Consider the following 21,792-nt stretch of genomic DNA (forward strand, 5'->3'; position numbering starts at 1 on the left):
TGATGCCGTGTCCTTGTAAGTCTGTCACGCACAAACACACAAAATCATTCCATGTTGGTTGACAATGCATTATTATTATACTATCCAAATATCATGTCTGCACTCGTGAAGGTCAAGGGCTGGGTAAATCGGCTCTCATATCATATCAGCGACAAGGGATTCCAGCTGACCTCACAACAATTCACACCGAGGATTAATGTAGGCCTAGTGAGAGACTTTACACGCAGGTGCTTTTTGGTGGCAGGTTGTTGGTGGACATTTGAGAGGGTAAAAAGACAATGTCATGAAAATAAACCCCCAAAAGAAAGACCTCCTTTTATCCAATGGAGTATTTTATATTAGGACTACTAAAATAATGAAAATGTTTGTTAATATTTAAAATAAACAAACAAAATCACACACATTGGCTATATACAGTATAGACTGTATGTCATTGTTCATATTTGTGATTGTTTAGGACATTTTCAGAAAATGAAATAAGCCCCTTTCACACATACAGACCTTTCCGGAAAATTTATATTACGGAAAGGTCTGTATGTGTGAACGGGCCCTTTTTGAAAATACTGGAAAATTTGCTCCGGCTATTTTCCGGAAAGAGAAGTTGTAACATTACCGGTAATTTGCCAGAATGCTGCGCTGTGTGAATGCAGAAGGAAGATTGCCGGAAAGAGCGCATTCATGTCTAGAACGTGCTGACGTGAGATGTCGACTTTAGCCAATCACAACACTCAGACGCATTCACGTTCGCGCAGTTATGAGAATAAAAGCCTGTGAATGTATTTTCAGACACATTTAGCTGCTAGATGTCAGACAGATAACATTTCTATGTTCCTTCTTAATGCCAATTGTGTAAATAATTATCGATAAAATACTTATAAGCCGTTGTTGTTTGTTTACCTTCAAGCTCTGATGCGTGTGGCCGTAAAGCAGCAGGTAAAATGTTTACAAATACAAGCGCAGCCAGAGGTCATTTCTGGTTAATGATGTCAGAATTTACCTGTATTTTAGAATGCATGTGTGAACGGTCTTTTCCGGAAAAATTCCATAACGTCCGCGCCTGTGTGAACAGCGCTTTTTTGAATTTACCGGTAAAGTTGGTATCACTGTGTGAAAGGGCTAATGTCAATGTGAAAAATGAAATGTTTTTAAACGTTAATGTTTTCAAATAATGTACATAATCTTTAAAAAAAATATTTAAAAAAAAAAGTCAATATTTTTCATATATTCCACAATATTTGTGGTGCAAAAAGATTTTTCTGTGTATAAATCATTTTTGTAGATCACATTTATAGTGATCTCTTATTTATTTTTTTTACAGATTAGATGAACCCACACACTCACACACACACACACAGACACACACACACACAGACACACACATACTACAATTTTCTTGTTTGTTTGCTGCATGTTGAAATGAACGCAGCCCAGCCCAAGACTTTACTCACTAAAGCTAAGCAGGGCTGAGCTTGGTCATTTTTTAGGTGAATTATATCTTATAAATACAGCATATAACTCTTTCAACTCCATTAGAAGGTGTCCACGTTGCTGAACAACGTATGTAAAACAATGTGAAGACTGGTGCGGCCACCATTGCTTCTCTCCTAAACTTGAATATATGATTGACAGAATCGTAGAAATACTGGATTAAGGTCGTCTTGGGGGTCAAATCAAGATCGCAATCTTTTTACAATTAATTGTGCAGCTCTAGGTCAATTGTAATTATTTAGTTATTTCAACAGTATGTCCCACAAGTTATGTGCAGGGCTCCCTAGTTTGATCAAGGCATGGGACGATAACCGGTTTCAGGGTTTACCGCGGTTTGGAAAAGTTATTAGGATTTTAAACAACAGCAAGTTATCCAGCAAGTTTTTACGCAGCGGATGCCCTTCCAGATGCAACCCATCTCTGGGAACATCCACACACACACTCATACACTACAATTTAGCCTACCCAATTCACCTGTACCACATGTCTTTGGACTGTGGGGGAAACCGGAGCACCCGGAGGAAACCCACTCGAAGGCAGGGAGAACATGCAAACTCCACACAGAAACGCCAACTAAACCGAGGTTCGAACCAGTGACCCAGCGCCCTTCTTGCTGTGAGGCGACAGCACTACCTACTGCGCCACTGCCTTGCCCTGTTATAAAAATCTGTGCTTTTGAAACCAATGAAGAGAGCAGAAGTCAATGATTTATTTAAATTATTTATCCTGACAAATATTTCTTAAAATCAAACAAATAGTTTTAAATTACATTTAAAGAGTACTTATTTTTGAGTAGTAATCACAATACCATGATACTGTAAAACTTTTATCCAGTTATCATACTGTCAAAAACTTATACTGGCCCATGCCTGGTTTGACCATGCTTAAAACAGATAAATTATGTCTGCATATTTCTTTTACTAAACCTAAAATATTTGTTCTTAAATTAAAATCAGATAGATCTGTTTATTTAGTTGTTGAAATGACCAAGTTGAACTAGAAACGTCTCAATACTTAAATGCAAACATCAGACAGCAGAGGGCGACAAACAACCTTCTGAGAACAGATCAAATTCACTGTGTAACATCATAATACTAAAAGCTCATGTGAACACTTTACAATACTCTGTCGTTTCAATCAGCTTTCTTCTGGATCAGAAAGGCAAGGCACAACTGAATGCAATTTACAGCACATTTATCAATTACAACATCTCATCATTGTCAGTGGGAAATGTGGCTATAGGCTACAATGCTAGCCGGGCAGGGTTTACAACCAAGGCACTTCAACAAAATAAAGAGCAGCAGTGAACGTCACAATACTTCTACAGCAATACATGTTTCAGAAGGATTAAGCCAAATGTATTAATTCACTGATTATAGATTATATCGCCAAAATTATGCAGCTGTTTTATTCTGAGCACAATCCTGTGAATCATTCTTTGTGCTGCAGTTTAAGAAAGTAACAACTAACGTTTATGAAAGTTATAGCACTCTGTGTGTGTATGTGCGTATGTGTGTGCGTCCCCCCCCCCCCCCCCCGAAAGTAAAACTGTATACAATTTCTGGTGATAGTTGGGTTTAGGGGTAAAGAGGGGTTAAGGCAATAGAAAATACAGTTTGTACAGTATAATATCAATAGAAACCTTTGTAATGTACCCACAATTCACAAAACAAACATGTGTGTGTGTGTTATTACATTAGCGATAATACAGTGTAATGCCTGAAGACACTTTGTTTGTAAGATCAGCAGCTCATCTGTGCATGTGCTTAATGATGAGCTTAAATTACCAGCACTGACATCTTGGACCCTAGACACGTGTGCTCTGTCATCATCACACTGGATATTACCAACATGACCCCTGACTCTTTTTACAGCTTTAATGACCCAGCCACTGAGTGAAGAGTGCAAACCACAGGCTGAGTGCCTCCATTAAATAGGCCAGCATATTAGAGCAGGCCATTGCTTACATGACACAGCATAATTTACTCACCCTTCTGTTGTTTTATGCATATATGACTAATTTCTTTCCTTTTTCCTTTCTTGTTCTTCTGTAAAAACACACACATACGCACAAGCGATAGCCATAAAGTGGGCAATAAATCAAAATGTACTTCATTTTTTATAAACATTAAATTGCCCTAATAATCTTTATTCAAAATCCATAACCTTCCACCCCCCCCTCGAAAAGACTTTTCATCACATTTATTTGTCAATTTTCCACCATTTCAAGGAGTTTACACTTAGATATTGTTTGACAAATGTTAGCAGGTTTGGCATGCTGTCCCGGGGGAGAACCCTGAGCTCAGAGATAGTTGGGCCCAGGGCTCCCGCTCGGTCAGCAGAGCATGTAAGGGGAGTACAAGATCTGGTGGTTCTCAAGAGCTCCCCGTGGTAAAAGCGGAAAAGAGGTGGATGGGGTCCTTCTTCGGAAAACGAAGGTAAGAGAGTAGTTCTAGCTAGGCTACTTATAGTGAGTTTGGATTAATCTGATTGGCTAACTAATGATTGTAGATGGGTGGCTAGCTGCAGTCAATCATATAAGGTGCTCCTCTCGAAATTAGTTTGTGAAACTTGACTTTGTTAGCAACCATCTTCCAACAACCCAATAATTTCCTAAAGGACAAAATCTTGCACCTCCCTACATTTTTTTTTCTCATTTCAGAAACTATTTCAGGTGGATGTACATCATGATAGCAGAAAAAAATGACAATCTTAACTTTCATTTCATGGCGATTTTAAAGCTGCCAATTTGTTAGCAATGCCCATCTTCCCACAATCCGAACGTTTCCCAAAGGACAAAATCTTGCACCACCCTACAGTTTTTTAATTACAGTAACAGGTGGATGTACGTCATGATAGCAGAATGAGTTGGCAGCTTTTTAAATTAATTAATTGAGGGGTATGCTGTTGTATTTCGCACTGTTGTTGTATTTGCACTGTCTGTATTTTGCGCTGTCGTTGTATTTGCATCTGTATTTTGTATTGTCTGGAGCCAGTCTAAGCTTTTCACTCATCATAGCACACGTGCTGCTGATGATGTGACAATAAAACTGATTTGATTTAATTTAAAAGGACAGTAGGTGCAGTCTTAAAGGGCCATGAAACACCCCTGTTTCAGCAGGGTTTTTTCACACCTCTACTTTGGAAAAAAGTCAGGAAAGTGGGCGTGTCCAGCTCTGTATAGGGGGGAGTGTCGGGGGAGGGAAAGAGGGAAGGTCCATAAAAAATTGCATAAAAATGAGAGTTTTGATTTAGGCACGCGCTGATTTTCACAGAGGCAAAACACAAAGACGCAGGGGAGAAAGACAGTGACTGTGTTTACATCGATATCAATAACCGAATTACTTGACAAATGATTAAATGGTGGACTTTAACTGCAGTTTGGCACTTTCATTTAGGAATTTTATTCATGCCCCTCGTAACAAATGAGATATTTGATTCGAGGAGCTGCTGGAAGCGTGCATTTTTCATGCAATGTTTGAGACAGCACGGCGAATAAGAGAAAAAAAAACCCTCCGCATTTCTCTGTAACTTGGATGCACTCTGTAGGTAGCGTCAGAAAGCTGTGTGTGTTATTCATGCACAATGGAAATAGTTTGATTGTGGTGTTCACATGTTTACACTTGGAGAGCAGCATTTACAGCAGATTTGTCAGTCAATAATATTGTAGTGATATTAACGTACTGTAAACTTTATTAACTTAGAAATCATTTGACTAAGGTTTGTCTTTAAACACTGACAGAGTACACGTTATTATCAGCTCAAGAAGTTCGTTATATCAAATATAGACGCGATTGTGAGCTCCTGGAAGAAAGGGAAAAGCGCTTGCACTCTTAGACGGGCTCGTAAAACAACAACAGCACATGGCAGATTTTTTCTTTTTGGCTTTGTGTTCAGCTGCACGTCTATGCCTTTTGGTACCTTTTCTCGTGTTTGGTACCCTTTCAAAAGGGTGCCGAAAAAGTGGTACGGTTCGGTTTTATTGCTGTTTCCACTGTCAAAAGGCATACCGAACCGTATTGTACCTCTCAGTGGAAACGGGCCGCTAGTGTGTATTGCCTCTTCTTGCTGAATATCTCCTCAGTTGTAAGTCACTTTGGACAAAACTGTTTGCTAAATGACTAAATGAAATGCAAGACTAAAAATAAACATTTAATTTTTAATTTTCTGCAGACTTTAAAAACGTAAACACTCACCTTTTCTTCCCACTAGTACAATTTGTTGTGCATCACAGTTCAACAATCAGGGTCAGGGGTTTGATTACATCTCTAAACCTATTGACCTTATTCTAAAATGCGGAAGTGCGCCTGTTTTCGCGATTGTCTAAGAGCTTCCGTTTCAGTCGCCTATGGGAGAAATGACAAGGAATAATAAACGGCAAAAAACGGTCAAACTACTTGCTCTACAAACAAATGTTTGCATGACTATACAGACCAAGTAGAAGAATATAACAAGGAAATATCAGTTTGCAACATCAAACAGCGAAACGAGCAGTTTTTAATGTCTAAAAATGAATGAAAGTGAATGATACCGGAAGTCTCGTGCCAAAAAGATTCAAATGGCAGCGCCCGCTCGTCTGCGGAGAATAAGGTCAATATGCAATACTAATTAGCAATTAACAGCTGCTTCTTCTACTGCTTCCTTCATTTGAGAAGACCCACAGATGTCTCTTTTTACCAAGTGCCACAGCTGCCTGGCCTGAACACAGGAATGGCCATATTTGGGAGGAAGTGTCCATCAGGTCATTACTATGTTTCTTTTGCCAGGGGAACAGTAGGAAGTGAGGTTTCCTATACACATAGAGAGAACTATTTGTTGTTTGAATGGCTTCTCCAAATCCAACATTGCATTAGATGATGCTTCGTACCTGGATGTTATCGATCTGCTGATGTGCTGGAGCACTGATTCAGAGGCTTTTGATGCCATTATATTGAATAGAGATTTTATTTCTTCCTGTTTTTATGGTCGGCCAGATAAAAATAGTAAGGGTGATTGCTTTGAAGTGCACAAGAGCCACAGTACATCAAGCCACATGATTTGAGGTTTGCTATTTGTGATTTTAGATGGAGAATTCAAATTTACACCATATCAATATTGGGAATAGGGGCAGCACAGTAGCTCAGTCGCAGCAAGAATGTCACTAGTTCAAGTCCCGACTGGACCAGTTGTCATTTCTGTGTGCATGTTCTCTCCGTCTTCACATGGGTTTTCTTTGGGTGCAGCAGGTTAAAGACGGGATAACTGATTTGGATAAACAAAATTGCCCATAGTGTATGAGTGTGTGTGTGAAAGAGTGAGTGTATGGGTGTTTCCCAGTACTGTGTTGCGGCTGAAAGGGCATTCGCTGTGTAAAACATATGCTGGAATAGTTGGTGGTTCATTCTGCTGTGAGAACTCCTGACAAATAAGAGACTAACAGAAGGAAAATGAATAAATGAATGAATATTGGGAATTTGTTTGTAATATATGAATATTTAATGGGTTTAATTTTGTTTGTTTTTCATTCATAAAATCAAAATTGACTGGAATATTGGAAATTTATTTGGCTTATCTGTTTTTAATCAGAATTGTAATATTGATGCATTCCTAGTCATTCATTCATCCATTCATTCATTTTCTTGTCAGCTTAGTCTCTTTATTAATCCAGGGTCGCCACAGCGGAATGAACCGCCAACTTATTCAGCAAGTTCAAGTTTTTACGCAGAGGATGCCCTTCCAGCTACAACCCATTTCTAGGAAACATCCACACACACATTCACACACACACTCATACACTATGGACAATTTACTCTACCCAATTCACCTGTACCGCATGTCTTTGGACTGTGGGGGAAACCGGAGCACCCGAAGGGAAACCCACGCAAACACTGGGAGAACATGCAAACTCCCCACAGAAACGCCAACTGACCCAGCCGAGGCTTGAACCAGCAACCTTCTTGCTGTGAGGCAACAGCACTACTTACTGTGCCACCGCATCACCTACTCTCAAATTTGTTATAGGGCCCCTATTATACATGAAATATGGTCATATTTTTGTTGTAAAAAACACTTTCATGGTCTTATAATATGCATTTATTTTTACCTAATTATCCCAGCGACTCCCATATGAATCATACAGCGATTCATTTGTTCCCAAACCCCTTCTTAGCACAAAGCAAATCTGCGCTGATTGGACTGATGACAGCCTGTTGCGATTGGTCGACACTGACAGCGTTCACCGAGAGACAGAGTGAAATGCCTAGCACAGCTTATCAACAATACAGAAGTAAGGTTAGTCAGAGTGGAGAGTGTATGTGTGAGCTTACCTGTCAACACTCCTGTTTTTGCCGGGAGTCATAAATTCAGTATTAATCCACACAGTGTCAAAAGCTGAACAATTTTGAAACTTGACCGCCGCATGTGTGTAAGAACAGCTGAAGGTGGCCATAGCAATGAAAAACGGCAGTGGAACGTGAGCTCACAAACGTATTTAAATCCCTAAACAAAGTGGCTGCGTCACATTTTCAACGTGGCATTAGCCTTTATATAAGAATATAAAGAGCTAATCTGATACAGTACAAGCGGTTACAAGTAACAAAACACAATTAACGTAGACTAACCATGTTCCGTACACTTTTCTCTATTCAGCGCACTCAAACGACCACTCCTCCGTCATTGAAAGCCAGATAAGCATGCTTGTGCACTTCATTCTCTAGGGGAATACCTATTGCACAATCCAAATCTTGATTGATGTCTTTTGGACAAGTAGTTTTTGAGAAAAGATGGGATAAGTACCGGCTTCGCATGTGTACGGAAGATGATAGGTATTAACGGTTTTCCGTACACGACTAAAATAGTGTTCCGTACAGGGCGCATAACTTTAATTTACTGGTAAAAATGGGCATTGTTTGAAGTCTTATTTAAATCTTATGTCAGAATATACTATTATTGTGTTTAACTTGAAGTTAATGATAGTAAATAACTCTTTTATGAAAGTTTGAAATGAAAGAGCTTCAAAATCATTTACTTTTTGCATCATGTTTATTACAGCATGACATTTCAAAATATTAAAAAATTAAATTCGTGCACATTAACGCTAACTTGACTGACCTTATATGAATATAAACATAATCACTGCATAATTACTGCGTTTGCAGTCTGTCTCTCAGGCGGAGAGTTGCGACATATGGTCGTCACGCACAACTGACGTTTAAACATCCCCATTTCAAAGCATTTATTCAACAAAAGATAATTTAACAATTTGTGATAACATAATATTCACTTTATAAAGACTGTAATACCGTGTGATGCATAAATTAAATGCTAAAGCATATTGTCGGGGCTTTAATGTCTCCCCTCCAAGGCGACACTAGCACTAAGCTTGCCCACTTTCTATTTTCAAGTGCATTAGGTGGACGTAGCAAACTTACTGATTTTACTCGGAAAGATATAGTAGGAATGTCTCTGTTGTGGTTGGAGCTGAAAGAGTGAGAATTAAAGATTACACAGATATATAGCTTGCCTACTACCCTTAAGTATTTATTCAGAGATTAACGTTAAAAGGTCATCTGTACGGAACATCGTTGTGTACGGAATATAGTCTATGTTAATTACCTAATTAGCAAGCTAGAGAAAACAAGGAGGCAGCCATTTTAAATCACATGTACTTACACTTGTGAAATAGAGGACGAAACGGATTCATGATCCACTAATCCATGTACTGACATAGTCCCTTACATCAATTGTCTTTTCTGATCCTTCCTTTAACAGCCGATGAATTCTCCGTTGTAGTGTAGATTCCGGAAGCACTCAAACAGCACATGGCTGGGCTATAATGCTGAGGTATTTTTGCAAAAGTAAACCTCAACAACTGACTCTTCAGTTTCATCTTTGGGTAGAGACAATAGCACTAACATTCCCCTCACACTTCCAAAACTATCCAGCTGAGCACAGCGTGACTTCACACAACAGTTTGCTACAGTGTGTTTCTAGCCTCTTTTTCTTTGTTACCGTGCTAGTGGGCGGGACCGCAGGTTTCACTTTTCCCGGGTTAGTATGCGCAACAGCTGGGCAGAGCTAAAGTTTCGTATTCGTCACGCCAAAACGGCTAAAGACTCGTTATGCAGATGATTCATTTGAAGTACTCGACTCTTTTAGAAATGAATCAATAATTTTAAACTCTGCGCACTTTCAGATTTAAACCTTTAGAGCTGTTACACACTACATGGAAGGTCATTCACAAAAACCCATAATAGGGGCTCTTTAAAGTAAATATCTATTTTAACGTTAATATGAATTAATTCTAAAAAGTAATTCCTTGCAAAAAGTAATTTTATTGAAGAGATTTTTATTAAGAAATGTACTTTTACTTACATCATCTCGCTTCACTTTATGTTGTCATGTGCACAGTAGAAAACAAGATTCCCTGTTCAATCAATTGCTTTGCTTTCAACAATAAAATGTTATACATAAATATATGGAAAAATAAATACATATAAATACCTCTATACACTGCCGGCCAAAAGTTTGGGCTCAGTAAAATGTTTAAATGTTTTAAAATAAGCTTCTCCTGCTCACCAAGGCTGTTTCATCAAAAATGCAGTACAAATTGTGAAATGTTATTCCACTATAAAATAACTGTTAAAATGTATTTGATCATTTAATTTAATCATTTATTACAGTAATTTTAAAGATGAATTTTCAGCATCATTACTCCGGTCTTCAGAGTCACTTGATCCTATTAATGGTAACAGTAATAAAAGCAAAAATTATTGGATTAATGATTCCATTTGCAACTACATACAATAAGTAATAAATCAATATTTACAGAATCATTTTCTTTAACACCCCCCACCGCCAAACTTTTGACCAGTAGTGTCATAAACAGCATAAAGTGCAAAAGTTAAAACTTTATTCCTAAATAAATAAATATACACATAATATACTCTAATATATACATAAACAGTGCAAAAATAAATCTTATTTCTGATATGTACATGTCAATTCATCTTTATTTACAAAACTTATACAATGCAGATGTTGTCAAAGCAGCTTAACAAATGTCTCTGTTGAAATTCAGTTCAGTGTAATGTCTCTGCTGAAGGCCGATCCTATGGAGAGTAGCTCAAAAGAGGCAGTTTCCTGGGGAAACGCTGATCCTGTAGTGTTTATGAGCACAGACGGTGGTTCTGGATCGGGAAAAGCTTCTTTATAGATGAGTTTTGATGATTTTTTAATGATTTTTTGTTGAAGATTTTGCTGCTTTGTGTGTGAAGTTTCTAAATGAGGAAAAATAAAAGAAGAAAAAATTAAAAGCATGTCTGGAATTTGTCTACCACATCGATAAAATAGGAAACAACACAATAGAAAAATCATCTTGTCCATGAACGGCCTCTTGAAGCTACAATCAGCCCATGAAATAGAAACCGCAACAAGAATATTATTTACCACAAAACTGCAAGTTGTTTTGAAGTAGTTATATGCAGTAAACAGACCCCCTAGTTTTCTGTGATTTTGCAAACGCTAAACTACACGCAAAATCAACAAAAAGCAAAATCCTTTGCGATTCTGCAAAATTCTTAATTTAAATGCAAAAAAAGTAAATAATCTCATAAAACATCCAATTCTAAACTATCAAATGATATTTATTTCAGTTTGCAATGAAGTATTTTACACGACTTATACTGTAGATGTTGCAAATGCAGCGCACGTGATGTATTTGAGTGTCTCGAAAAATGACGTCTCACCTGCGCCCTAACAACCCTAAAGCCACCTTTCCACTACACATGACATTTGGACACGATTGTCGGATTACGCCCCCTTGTGTTAGTCGCACAGAATTTTCAGTTCTGACGTGCACCGTGGAAAAGAAGCTGTACTCGCAGTGTCCGAAATGAAGGAGTGCAGAAGCAATTCTCCGTTGTTGAATGAATGAATGAATACTAGAAACTCAGACCGCTAAAAATATTGGAGGGGATGTGAAGACAACATAAAAAATATATTTTTATTACTTTATTACTTACATTTATGAAAAGAAATGTTTTTTTTTAATATAGACTTTTTCTGATTAAAACAAATAACCAAATAAAGTCCTATTTCTCATCTCACGCACACGGACCAGTTCGAACAACACTGGAATACATCACATCCGGCCGGCTGGTCGCATACGGTCTAGTCGCAGGAGTTTAAATATTTCAATGGATCCGCAGCTCAATTCAGATCAGAATTTTCTGCATATGGAGATGATTGAAACTCAACGCAGCTCCCGAACTACTCTCCATTGGAAATAAATGACTTCTGGTTTTTCGTGTGCAGTGGAAAGGAGGCTTGACGCCCCATTCACACGGGGCTTCAGCGTCAATGCTTGACTGAAGGCATGTCTGAAGTTGGGGCTGACACGATCATCAGAGCAGCATCAGCCAATGAAATTCAGTCAGCAATAGGCCACTGTCTAGCTGGTGTATTTGCATTCAGCGATTTGATTAGCTGACGCTTCCGTCGCCTCTGGAAAAGTTGAACAAGTCCCGACTTCTGCAGCGAGCAACGCCTCTGAAGCGGCGCAGACTGATCCACAATGCAGTTCGGCAACGCCTGACGTCACCGATTCACAGTGAATGGGAAGCGTTGAAGCTGACGCCTCGTGTGAATGGGGCCTAATGCCTGTTTTACACCGCAAGCGAAAGCACTGCGTGAGCAGCACGTATGGAGAGCAGAAGCAGCAAATCGAGCGAATGACACGACGCGAATTGAGACTAACAACATCTAACATCTAACAAACAGAGCAGTGGAACAGACAGAAAAGGAAGCAGCTTACAATGATGATTGTTTGTGGATGACGGCCGCTAGACCTGACCCAATTGAATGAGATTATTTTTGCATTACATGTATGGCTGCTTTTATGATACGTGCCAAATTGATAATGATTTTCCCTTGCCATTGATGAGAGAAAACGCTTCACTGCCATTGATGTGTTTTAGGTTTAATACGGTAAGGTAACGCATGTTCTGAGTGAGATAAATGATGTCAGATACTGCTGGGAGTGAGCAAGAGAAAGTAAGATTGTCTGTAAAAAATAAAGAGTTATGCAACCTTCCTTTGGCGTAACCCCTGCCGTTTCAGATCTTGTCTTGACAAAAGCTTTATTTTAACGACTTGTGTCATGAAGATATATATTAATCGCAAAATTTTCAAGAACTATCACCACAAAATTAGACATTTTCATCACAAAAACAATCGTGAAAACTAGGGGTTCTGAGTACAGTTTTAGTAAAACACCCTCATGCCTGTGTGTATGTACAGATTTTCAGAAAATTAATCATTTTAAATGCTTTCATTGTCACATTTTTTTTAACATCTTTGAATATTCAAATATATGTTTCTTTTACATTAACTGTATTGCTAAAAATGTTTAGTGTTTAGTAATTGCTAAGTGCTCTAAAATATGTTACACATTAGCAAAATTGAAGATGATTAATAAAAGCGCCAAAACTAATGTGACACCATCAGCTTTGTGTGTGCCAGTATTACAAATGTTGTTTCCTACTGGATCAGTTGTATTTACCTTCATCCCTGCTCCATCTCCTGCCTCTTCATCCACTGGTGCTGTAAGACTTCCTCCAACGTTGACAATTTTTTATCCATGCACTTTTCTATCAGATCCCAGCAGTCTGTACAAGGAGAAAGAGATAGTTATTCAAGACTGTATAAGACATTAAAGCTGACATTTATAAAGATATCTTCTGAAATTTGTTATTAAAAAAGGCTACTGGAGAGTCCTGGAGGGTCTGTGTCCTGCAGAGTTTTACTTAAACTCTAATCAAACACTTGTGAAGCAAGTTAACCAATGGCTGAAATCGCAGCCCTGTACCCTTAAATGAATTAATGAATACATTTATTTAATTGTAAAAATAACATTCCTATACATGATAAATAAAACTACAGTGTTTCAATACTAGCATACAGCTTGTTGTGATAAATAACTTGGGTCTAACCAAGCAGAATCCAATCCAATTGAGGGGTTTATCAACCAGAAAAGCACAAACAAAACTGCTTCAATTGACTTATTTGTTTACATTTACTCATTTAAATACACTAATTTACTAGACTAACGTAAGGAGTAGTAGATGAGGGTATAGGAGTGATTTTGAATACAGTCAATGACAAGATCATTTGAGGATTAAATTTAAAGGTAAACTCTGTAGGACAGTGGCACCCCATGACTGAAGTTGCTCAATCATTAACTATTATACAAGGTGTCGTTAGATTCCTTATTAAAGTCAAACATTTCCTAGGATCAGCAATGCTAAGCTCTTCCTGTCTTGTCATGAGACTACAACAGGTTGAGGTTTTGGCATGTACATTTGTCTTTTCACTTACCACTGGATACACTGGGACCAAACAAAAGGTGGCGCTTCCTTCCAGAAATTCTGTTCACTAGTTGTCTTCCATGCACCATGAAATACAGCATGTAGCCTACGTTCCAGATGTTTGAAAAGACGACAGCTTGATAATCTTCTGCTCTGATTTTGGTAGCACAACCGAAGTCAATCAGCTTGAGCTCCACCTTCGTTGTGTTGACTAGGATGTTGTCAGCATGCATGTCGTTGTGGGAAACATCATGGTCAATGCAGTGCTGCATTGCCTGGACTAACTGGTGCAGCAGGGAACGTGCAACCCGTTCTGACAGTTTGTCATGCATGTATATATAGTCCCGCAGAGATACGCAAGGTTGGGGGTACTCCATGACGAGTGAAATGAATCCAGCTTGATCAAACCACTCATACATTTCTATCACATGCATGCTTGCTGAAGGATGTTTCAGTATTAGCATATACGCTGCTTCTTCACACACAGGTCTGGAACAACCAGGCTGCAGAGAAAAAGAAAACAAGGGTTAGTAGTTGTACATCTGAGGAAAAATTGGTACTATTTTAATGATTAGTTCACCCGAAAATTAAAATACTGTTATTATTTACTTTCCTTCATGTCATTTCAACCCCCTGAAACGTTCATTCGTCTTTCAGAACACAAATTAAGGCATTTTATCTGAGAGCTCCCTCACGCTTCACACATAGGAACGTTCCTGAGGTGCTCAAAGTCCAGAAAAGGAGACAAGGAGTGTCTTCAGTGGTTCAACTGTAATCATACGATGCTCCAAGAACACTAAAATAAGAACTGTAAAAACAACTGACTTTGCCAGAGTCTTCTACATCAGACTGGGGTGTGCATTTACTACAGGTAATATGACTCTGACAAAACATCATACTGCCTGTAGAAAACATGTACCCTGACCTGATGCAGGAGAGAAAACATTGGCAAACTAATTTGTTTTTACAGATTTGGCGCAGACAAAGGTGTTTCAGCAGCTTCGTATGATTGTAGTGGAACCACTGAAGTCACATGAACTGTTCAGACAATGGTTTTGGCTTTTTTTCTGAATTTGAGCTTCTCAGGACGCTTGCCGTCTACAGCAGAAGAGAAAGCTCTTAAATCTGAAATATCTTTTGTGTTCTGATGAGGAACAAAAGTCTCAGAGGATTGGAATCACAGGGTGAGTAAACAATGATTTAATGCTTGGGCAAACTTATCCTTTACATGTATTTTACCCTGCTTTAGTACTTTTGTATATGATCAACAAGGCTTTCCAGCTCTTTTCTCTTACAGTGCTGCAACATAATACAGTAAATGTTCACATTAATCAAATTTCAGCATGAAGCACAGCTCATCCTAAAGTCACCATAAATAACTTTCTTCAGTTTGAACATGAGAGAAGTTTTCATACAGATTCATATGGCTGCTTTTTGACTTTTGAAATTGAACTATGTAACTGTAAATGTGTCCAAACCATTAAAGAATTAAATGATAAGTGAAGTTTTGCCAACTTACAACAGAGATGTAACGTGGATTGTTTCTCTTCAGAATCTTCTTGATGGCAACCTAAAAAAAAGAAAACACAATAATTATTTTTTTCACATTATTCAATCTGTAATTTGTTTAATAAATATACAAGTTTGGATCAAGTGAACAGGTTACATAAGAAGCCAATTGAACAGTAAGAGATTTTTACCTCCTTGCCATCAGATTTACGAACTGCTTTGAATGTTAAGCCGAAGCTCCCGCCTCCTATCGTTTCTCCAAAGCCGTAGAGACCAATCAAAGATCCTGAAAAAGAAGAAGAAGAGGTTATTCTCTTATACTGACAAACTAACCTTACATCAGTTGTTCTCGAATTTTGACTCTCGGACCCCCACACACACATTTTGGATGTCTTTGTTATTTAACACACAAGGATAAGTTAATGAGCTGATGATCAGAATCAGGTGTGTTAGGTAAGGAAGACTTACAAAATGTGCAGTGCAGGGTGGCCAGAGGCCCGAAGTTGAGAACAACTGCCTTACGTTAACAAGTATGTTACAGTAGCATCTATAATATTACTGTTTCCATCAAATTAAATAAACAAAATTTCATGAATTTGATTCTGCATTTATGTTTTGTATGTGATTTCAGAGTGCTGTTAGCACACTCACCAGTATTTGGCTCAAAATTAGGGGCTCCTGAGGCAGATGAGGACCTCACATTAGACGTGTCTTGGAGACTAGATGGTCCAGGCACAGGCTCTGGTTCCTGATCTACCATGTTCTGAACCACAGATGGTCCAGCAACAGGGTCTGGATCTGGATTTAAATTGGCTCTGAGATGAAGCGGTCCAAGGGCAAACTCTAGCTCAGGAACAAAAGTGTACCTAAACCGATACAGTCCAAGTGGAGGCTCTGGATCTGGATCAACAGTGTTCCTGAGACCAGACACTTCAGAAATAGGTTCTGGATCTGGCTCAGCCAGGTTCTGGACCCCAGTTGCTCTAAAAAACGGCTCTGGGTCTGGATTTAAAGTGTACCAGAGACGGAACAGTCCAAGGACAAACGGTGTCACTGGACGCACATTGTTCCAAAGCCAAGACAGCCAAGAGACAGGCTCTGAATCTGGACCAACAGTGTTCTGAGGACCAGGCACTTTAGAGACAAGCTCTGGATCTAGATCAACAGTGTTCCGAGGACCAGGCACTTCAGGGACAGGTTCTGGATCTCGATCAACAGTGTCCTGAGGACCAGGCACTTCAGGAACAGGTTCTGGATCTAGATCAACAGTGTTCTGAGGACCAGGCACTTTAGAGACAAGCTCTGGATCTAGATCAACAGTGTTCCGAGGACCAGGCACTTCAGGAACAGGCTCTGGATCTGGATCAACAGTGTCCCGAGGACCAGGCACTTCAGGAACAGGTTCTGGATCTAGATCAACAGTGTTCTGAGAACAAGGTATTTTAGATACAGGCTCTGGATCTGGATCAACAGCGTTCCGAGGACCAGGCACTTCAGGAACAGGCTCTGGATCTGGATCAACAGTGTTCCGAGGACCAGTCACTTCAGGAACAGGCTCTGGATCTGGATCAACAGTGTTCCGAGGACCAGTCACTTCAGGAACAGGCTCTGGATCTGGATCAACAGTGTTCCGAGGACCAGTCACTTCAGGAACAGGTTCTGGATCTAGATCAACAGTGTTCCGAGGACCAGGCACTTCAGGGACAGGCTCTGGATCTAGATCAACAGTGTTCCGAGGACCAGGCACTTCAGGGACAGTCTCTGGAACTGGATCAACAGTGTTCTGAGGACCAGGCACTTCAGGAACAGGCTCTGGATCAACAGAGTTCTTTAAATCAGACACCTCAAGTACAGGCACTGGATCAACATTGTTTTGGAGACCAGACACTCTAGGGACAGAAACTGGATCTGGATCAACAGTGTTCCATAGACCAGCCACTTTAGAGACAGGCTCTAGATCTGGATCAACAGTGTTCTGAAGCCCAAACACTCCAGAGACAGGTTTTGGATCTGGATCAACAGAGTTACAGAGACCAGACACTCCAGGGACAGGCTCTAAATCTGGATCAACAGAGTTACAGAGACCAGATACTCCAGGGACAGGCTCTAAATCTGGACCAACAGAGTTCCAGATCCAAGAAGGTCCAGCTACATTCTCTGTATCTGAATCAGTCTCTAGGTCTGGATTAGTTGTTTGTGGATTCTCCTGTGGTGTTTGTGGTTCCACACTTATCTGTCTGCAGCAGAGGAAAGGTTTCTTTATGGCCTTCCACACTCTCTTGAAGAAAGCACGAATTTTGCTCCACCTGCTGCCTTGTATTTGAATTCCTAAATTGAAAAGAAGACAAAAAAGAAAACATGACAATCTGGTATTGTTTAGGCTATTGAGTATATATAAATAAAACATATTAAAAAATAACAAGATATAGGGTGACTTTTCCCTAAGTGGGGACAAGCTGTAGTGTTTGTATAACCCTAAATAACAAAATTAGACATAAGAGTCATTTAAAAACTTAATTTTGAAATACTTAATTTTCTGATGAATTTTGGTATAAAAAGGAAATCAAATGAAGTGTTTAAGCTATTCCTAAACATACATACAAACATGGTCAAAATTATTAGCCCTCTTGTGATTTAATGAGATTTTTTTTCATCACGTTTTTAAACTTAAGTTTAAAAAACTGTTTTACAAGATACTAGTATTCAGCTGAAAATGCTTAAAGACACTACTATGATAATTAGGTTCAGTAGGCAAGTTAGAATAATTAGGCAATTCATTGGACAGCAGTGGTTTGTTCTATAAAGACTAATACAATTATACATATATATATATATATATATATATATATATATATATATATATATATATATATATATATATATATATTTTTTTTTTTTTTTTTTTTTTCTTAAGGTGGCTAATATTATTGACCTTAAACTGTTAAAAAGCTACTTTTATTCCAGCCAAACAAAATAAAAAAGGCTTCCACAAGAAATTAATGTTGTAACAAATCTCATGGTTTGGATAACATTATTTTAGTCACCGATCGGCTCAATTTTTTGGGTCACAGATGTAATTTGTTTTCCATTTATTACAAGCACAGAACAGCAAGGAAGATTTGCTTTTAACAAAAATAACTTTTAGAGTGTGTGATTTTGTGAGTTGAGAACACAATTAAATATATTATTAAAATCTACTCAATTTACTCAATGTATTATCTGCAGCTTTTCTTTTTCAATGTTAATATAACATGTCCTGTGAATTTTAAAATAGTATTTTGAATATGAATTTGTTATTTTGGATAGGCCACCTTAAAAAAAGTCTCACTTGAGGCCAATTTATCTTATAGAACAACATGTAATCATTGTGTTAATATTAATCATTTCTCATTTTTGTTTAATATGTCGAGTTCCTTGTTTTTTTTATATATTTAATTTAATTCCCTAATACTTATGTCTTTACCCTGTTTTCACCTTTATATTTTACTTAAAGAGATTAAGTATCCTAATTCCCATTAATAAAATGTTCATATTTTACAATGAAGAGGTTGCTAATTATCTCACCGGTTGTGTTTTCCTCCATGGTGTTATCGGGAAAAGGGTCATCGGGCATCTCATCTGGTGCTGTACCGACATCTGAAGCCACAGTCCAGTCATCGTCCAGCCAGAGACAGAAATCACTGCAAAAGCTGATGATCTCCATATGTGACCCTAAATAACAAAATGAGCCATAAGAGTCATAAAACAACAACAACAACTGTAATTTATTCATTACAAAATGTCTTCATGGAACATGATCATTACTTAATTTTCTGATGATCGTTGACATAAAAAGGAAAATTATTTATTTTAGTCTATTCCTAAAGATTACCACACACACACACACACACACACACACACACACACACACACACACACACACACACACACACACACACACACACACACACACACACACACAGAAATACATTAAGTTAGTGTGATGTATATTAGGGTCTTTCCTGACTAATAAAATAAGGCAGAGGTGATATCTCAATCATTAATTCTTTGCTACTTGAAAGAAACAGATTTTGTATTATTCTTGTAATCTTATCAAGTAAAATATTATCTTACTTAAAAAGGCTAACATTTATAGTAATAAAGTATATAACATTTTCGATTAATTGTTGGTGGTTTTCCCTTGTTGGGAAGAAATAAAATGTGTCATTTTTACTGTTCATCATCAGTTGACAGCATTAACCCTTTAGATTTTCCCTGTGCAAATAAGATTCTGGCTTTTATATGGAGCTCTATGGAGTAAAACAGCAGATTATAGTGTTTGTGCATAAATACACTCACTATGTTTACTATCCTCTGAGAGCTAACTTGCTTATTTTAATTTTTTCAGACATTTCTCTCTCTCTCTCTCTCTCACACACTCACTCACACACACACACACACACACACACACACACACACACACACACACACACACACACACACACACACACACACACACAATATTCCATATAGAGGGAAAACTCTGCAAACTGGACTGAAGCAGTTTTAGTTTACTAGAACTTCAGCTGTGTTATGCTGCTTTGACACAGTCTACATAGTGAAAGCACTTTAGAAACAACATTGAATTGAACAGAAGGCAGAAACTAAGCCTTTTTGCACTGCAACTGATGAGTAAAAAATTAACTCTGACCTTTTCCCAACAAGAAGAGCAAGCAGAAGTCAAAACTGCATTATTAGATGGTGTCATGTCTTTGCTATCAAAAAATGACATCATCAATGGGGCAAAATCAGCCACGAACGTAACAAAATTCTTTCCCAGAGTATTGTTGTATGTCAGAAAATATTTAAAGCATTTTCCCAAAATATGTGTTAAAATAAGATTTGAAAATCATTCAATATGCAGAAACAGAAAATTGTGGCCAAATTAAACATTTGATTTCAAACCGATTAAACTCTTTGCTATGGTTTTTTCTTTGCTATGGTTTGAGCCCTTTATGCTGCACAAAGCTTATTTCTCGAAGAAAAAAAAAAATCAACCAGAAGAAATTATACAATAAGACCAGAACCAAAATGTTCAGAAAAACATGCTGGTTTTTGCACAAGACACTGTTTTGTATTAGGTCGATTACGCTGTAAACTCTTAAATGAACTAAACTATGACACTATTTGAGATAAAATATTCAAATAAACTGTAAAACTGTTTGAATATTTCTGTCTATGATGCACAAGCTTTGTTTTTTATAGTTATGCCTTTGTTAATTTTATATACTGCAGTGAATCCATATTGTCAGTATATCAGAAAAGTGCTTGCAGTGCAACCGATATACTGAAAATTTGGATTTATTTCTCATATTTAGCCATTTTTAGGGTTGATTTGAATTTTATCTCAAATGGTGTCAGAGTTTAATTCATTTACGAGTTTACAGTGTATTCGACCTAATACAAATAGCCATGGATGCATTATTGTATATAAAATATTATTGTATAACTTGTATTATCATTATTGTATAAATTTTATTGTGTACTATTGTGTTCTTCTGAACAATTTGGTACTGGTCTTAGTGTATAATTTCATATGGTTGAATTTCTAAATTCTTTTGTATGGTTAATTTGTTTTTGTTTTTTAAATCGAGAAATTAAGCCTTGTGCAACATAAAGGTCACATATTTATATCTATCTGACATATTTTTGACTCAAACTATAGCAGGAGCAAAGAGTTTAATTGTTTTGAAACCAATTGTTTAACGTCAATGAATGTCTAACGTCAAACTAACTTTAAGGTTAGGGATATCTGAGGCCAGAGTCTTAATTCAGGGCAATTCACCTCACACTTTTCTCATCCTAAACCCCATTATTGACAATTTATCATGTTTTGTTTTATATATTATGTTTCTTAAGTCATATATTAAATTAATTTCATCCACTAATACTTTCTCTTTGCCCAGTTTTATCATTTTTTTAAAAACCTAGAAAGCTTGGGTGGTTGCTGACAGTCTTACCGGTTGTATTTTTCTTGTCATTGACAGTAAAAGGCTTATCAAATGCTTTGTCGGCATCTGAAGCCATTGTCGAATCCTCCTCGTCGAGCCAGGGACAGAAGTTGGTGCAGAATCCAATGTTCTCCAGCCATGTTTTCGTCCCTTCAGTCTCTCCTTCGACACACAAGGGCGTTGTTGCTGCCATCGCGTGGACAAACATAAAATTAGTTTTCTCACTCATAATCCTGTTTACTCAGAAAATAAGTTAGTCAATAGATATTCGCAAATCCAAAGATTTGCGCGAGGTTTCTGCAAACGCGTCTTCACTCAATTCAGAATATCAATTAAATGAAGGGTGTGGCAGCACCGAATAGCGATGACGTCATTTTTGGAATCCTTCGAACAGTTGCAGCTTGCTTCGAACAGCTTACGAGTTTGTAGTTTTTTTGCTTAAAACTACAAAGGCGATTTTC

General features: G+C 37.9%; 1 protein-coding gene across 1 annotated transcript; it reads right to left on the reverse strand.

Moving 5' to 3' along the window:
* Positions 1-9,780: 9,780 nt before the first annotated feature.
* On the reverse strand, positions 9,781-21,792 carry LOC141376527 (uncharacterized). Its single transcript, XM_087273249.1, has 8 exons — positions 21,341-21,792; positions 18,906-19,052; positions 15,993-17,669; positions 15,533-15,627; positions 15,352-15,402; positions 13,843-14,335; positions 13,028-13,133; positions 9,781-10,745 (listed from the first exon to the last, which is right to left on the reverse strand). Exons 1-7 carry the CDS (start codon positions 21,558-21,560, stop codon positions 13,030-13,032), a joined length of 2,787 nt encoding a protein of 928 aa, XP_087129375.1. The 5' UTR covers positions 21,561-21,792; the 3' UTR covers positions 9,781-10,745; positions 13,028-13,029.

This window comes from Danio rerio, chromosome 11 (genome assembly GCF_052040795.2).
Source record: "Danio rerio strain M-AB ecotype USA chromosome 11, GRCz13ab, whole genome shotgun sequence".
Lineage (NCBI taxonomy): Eukaryota > Metazoa > Chordata > Actinopteri > Cypriniformes > Danionidae > Danio > Danio rerio.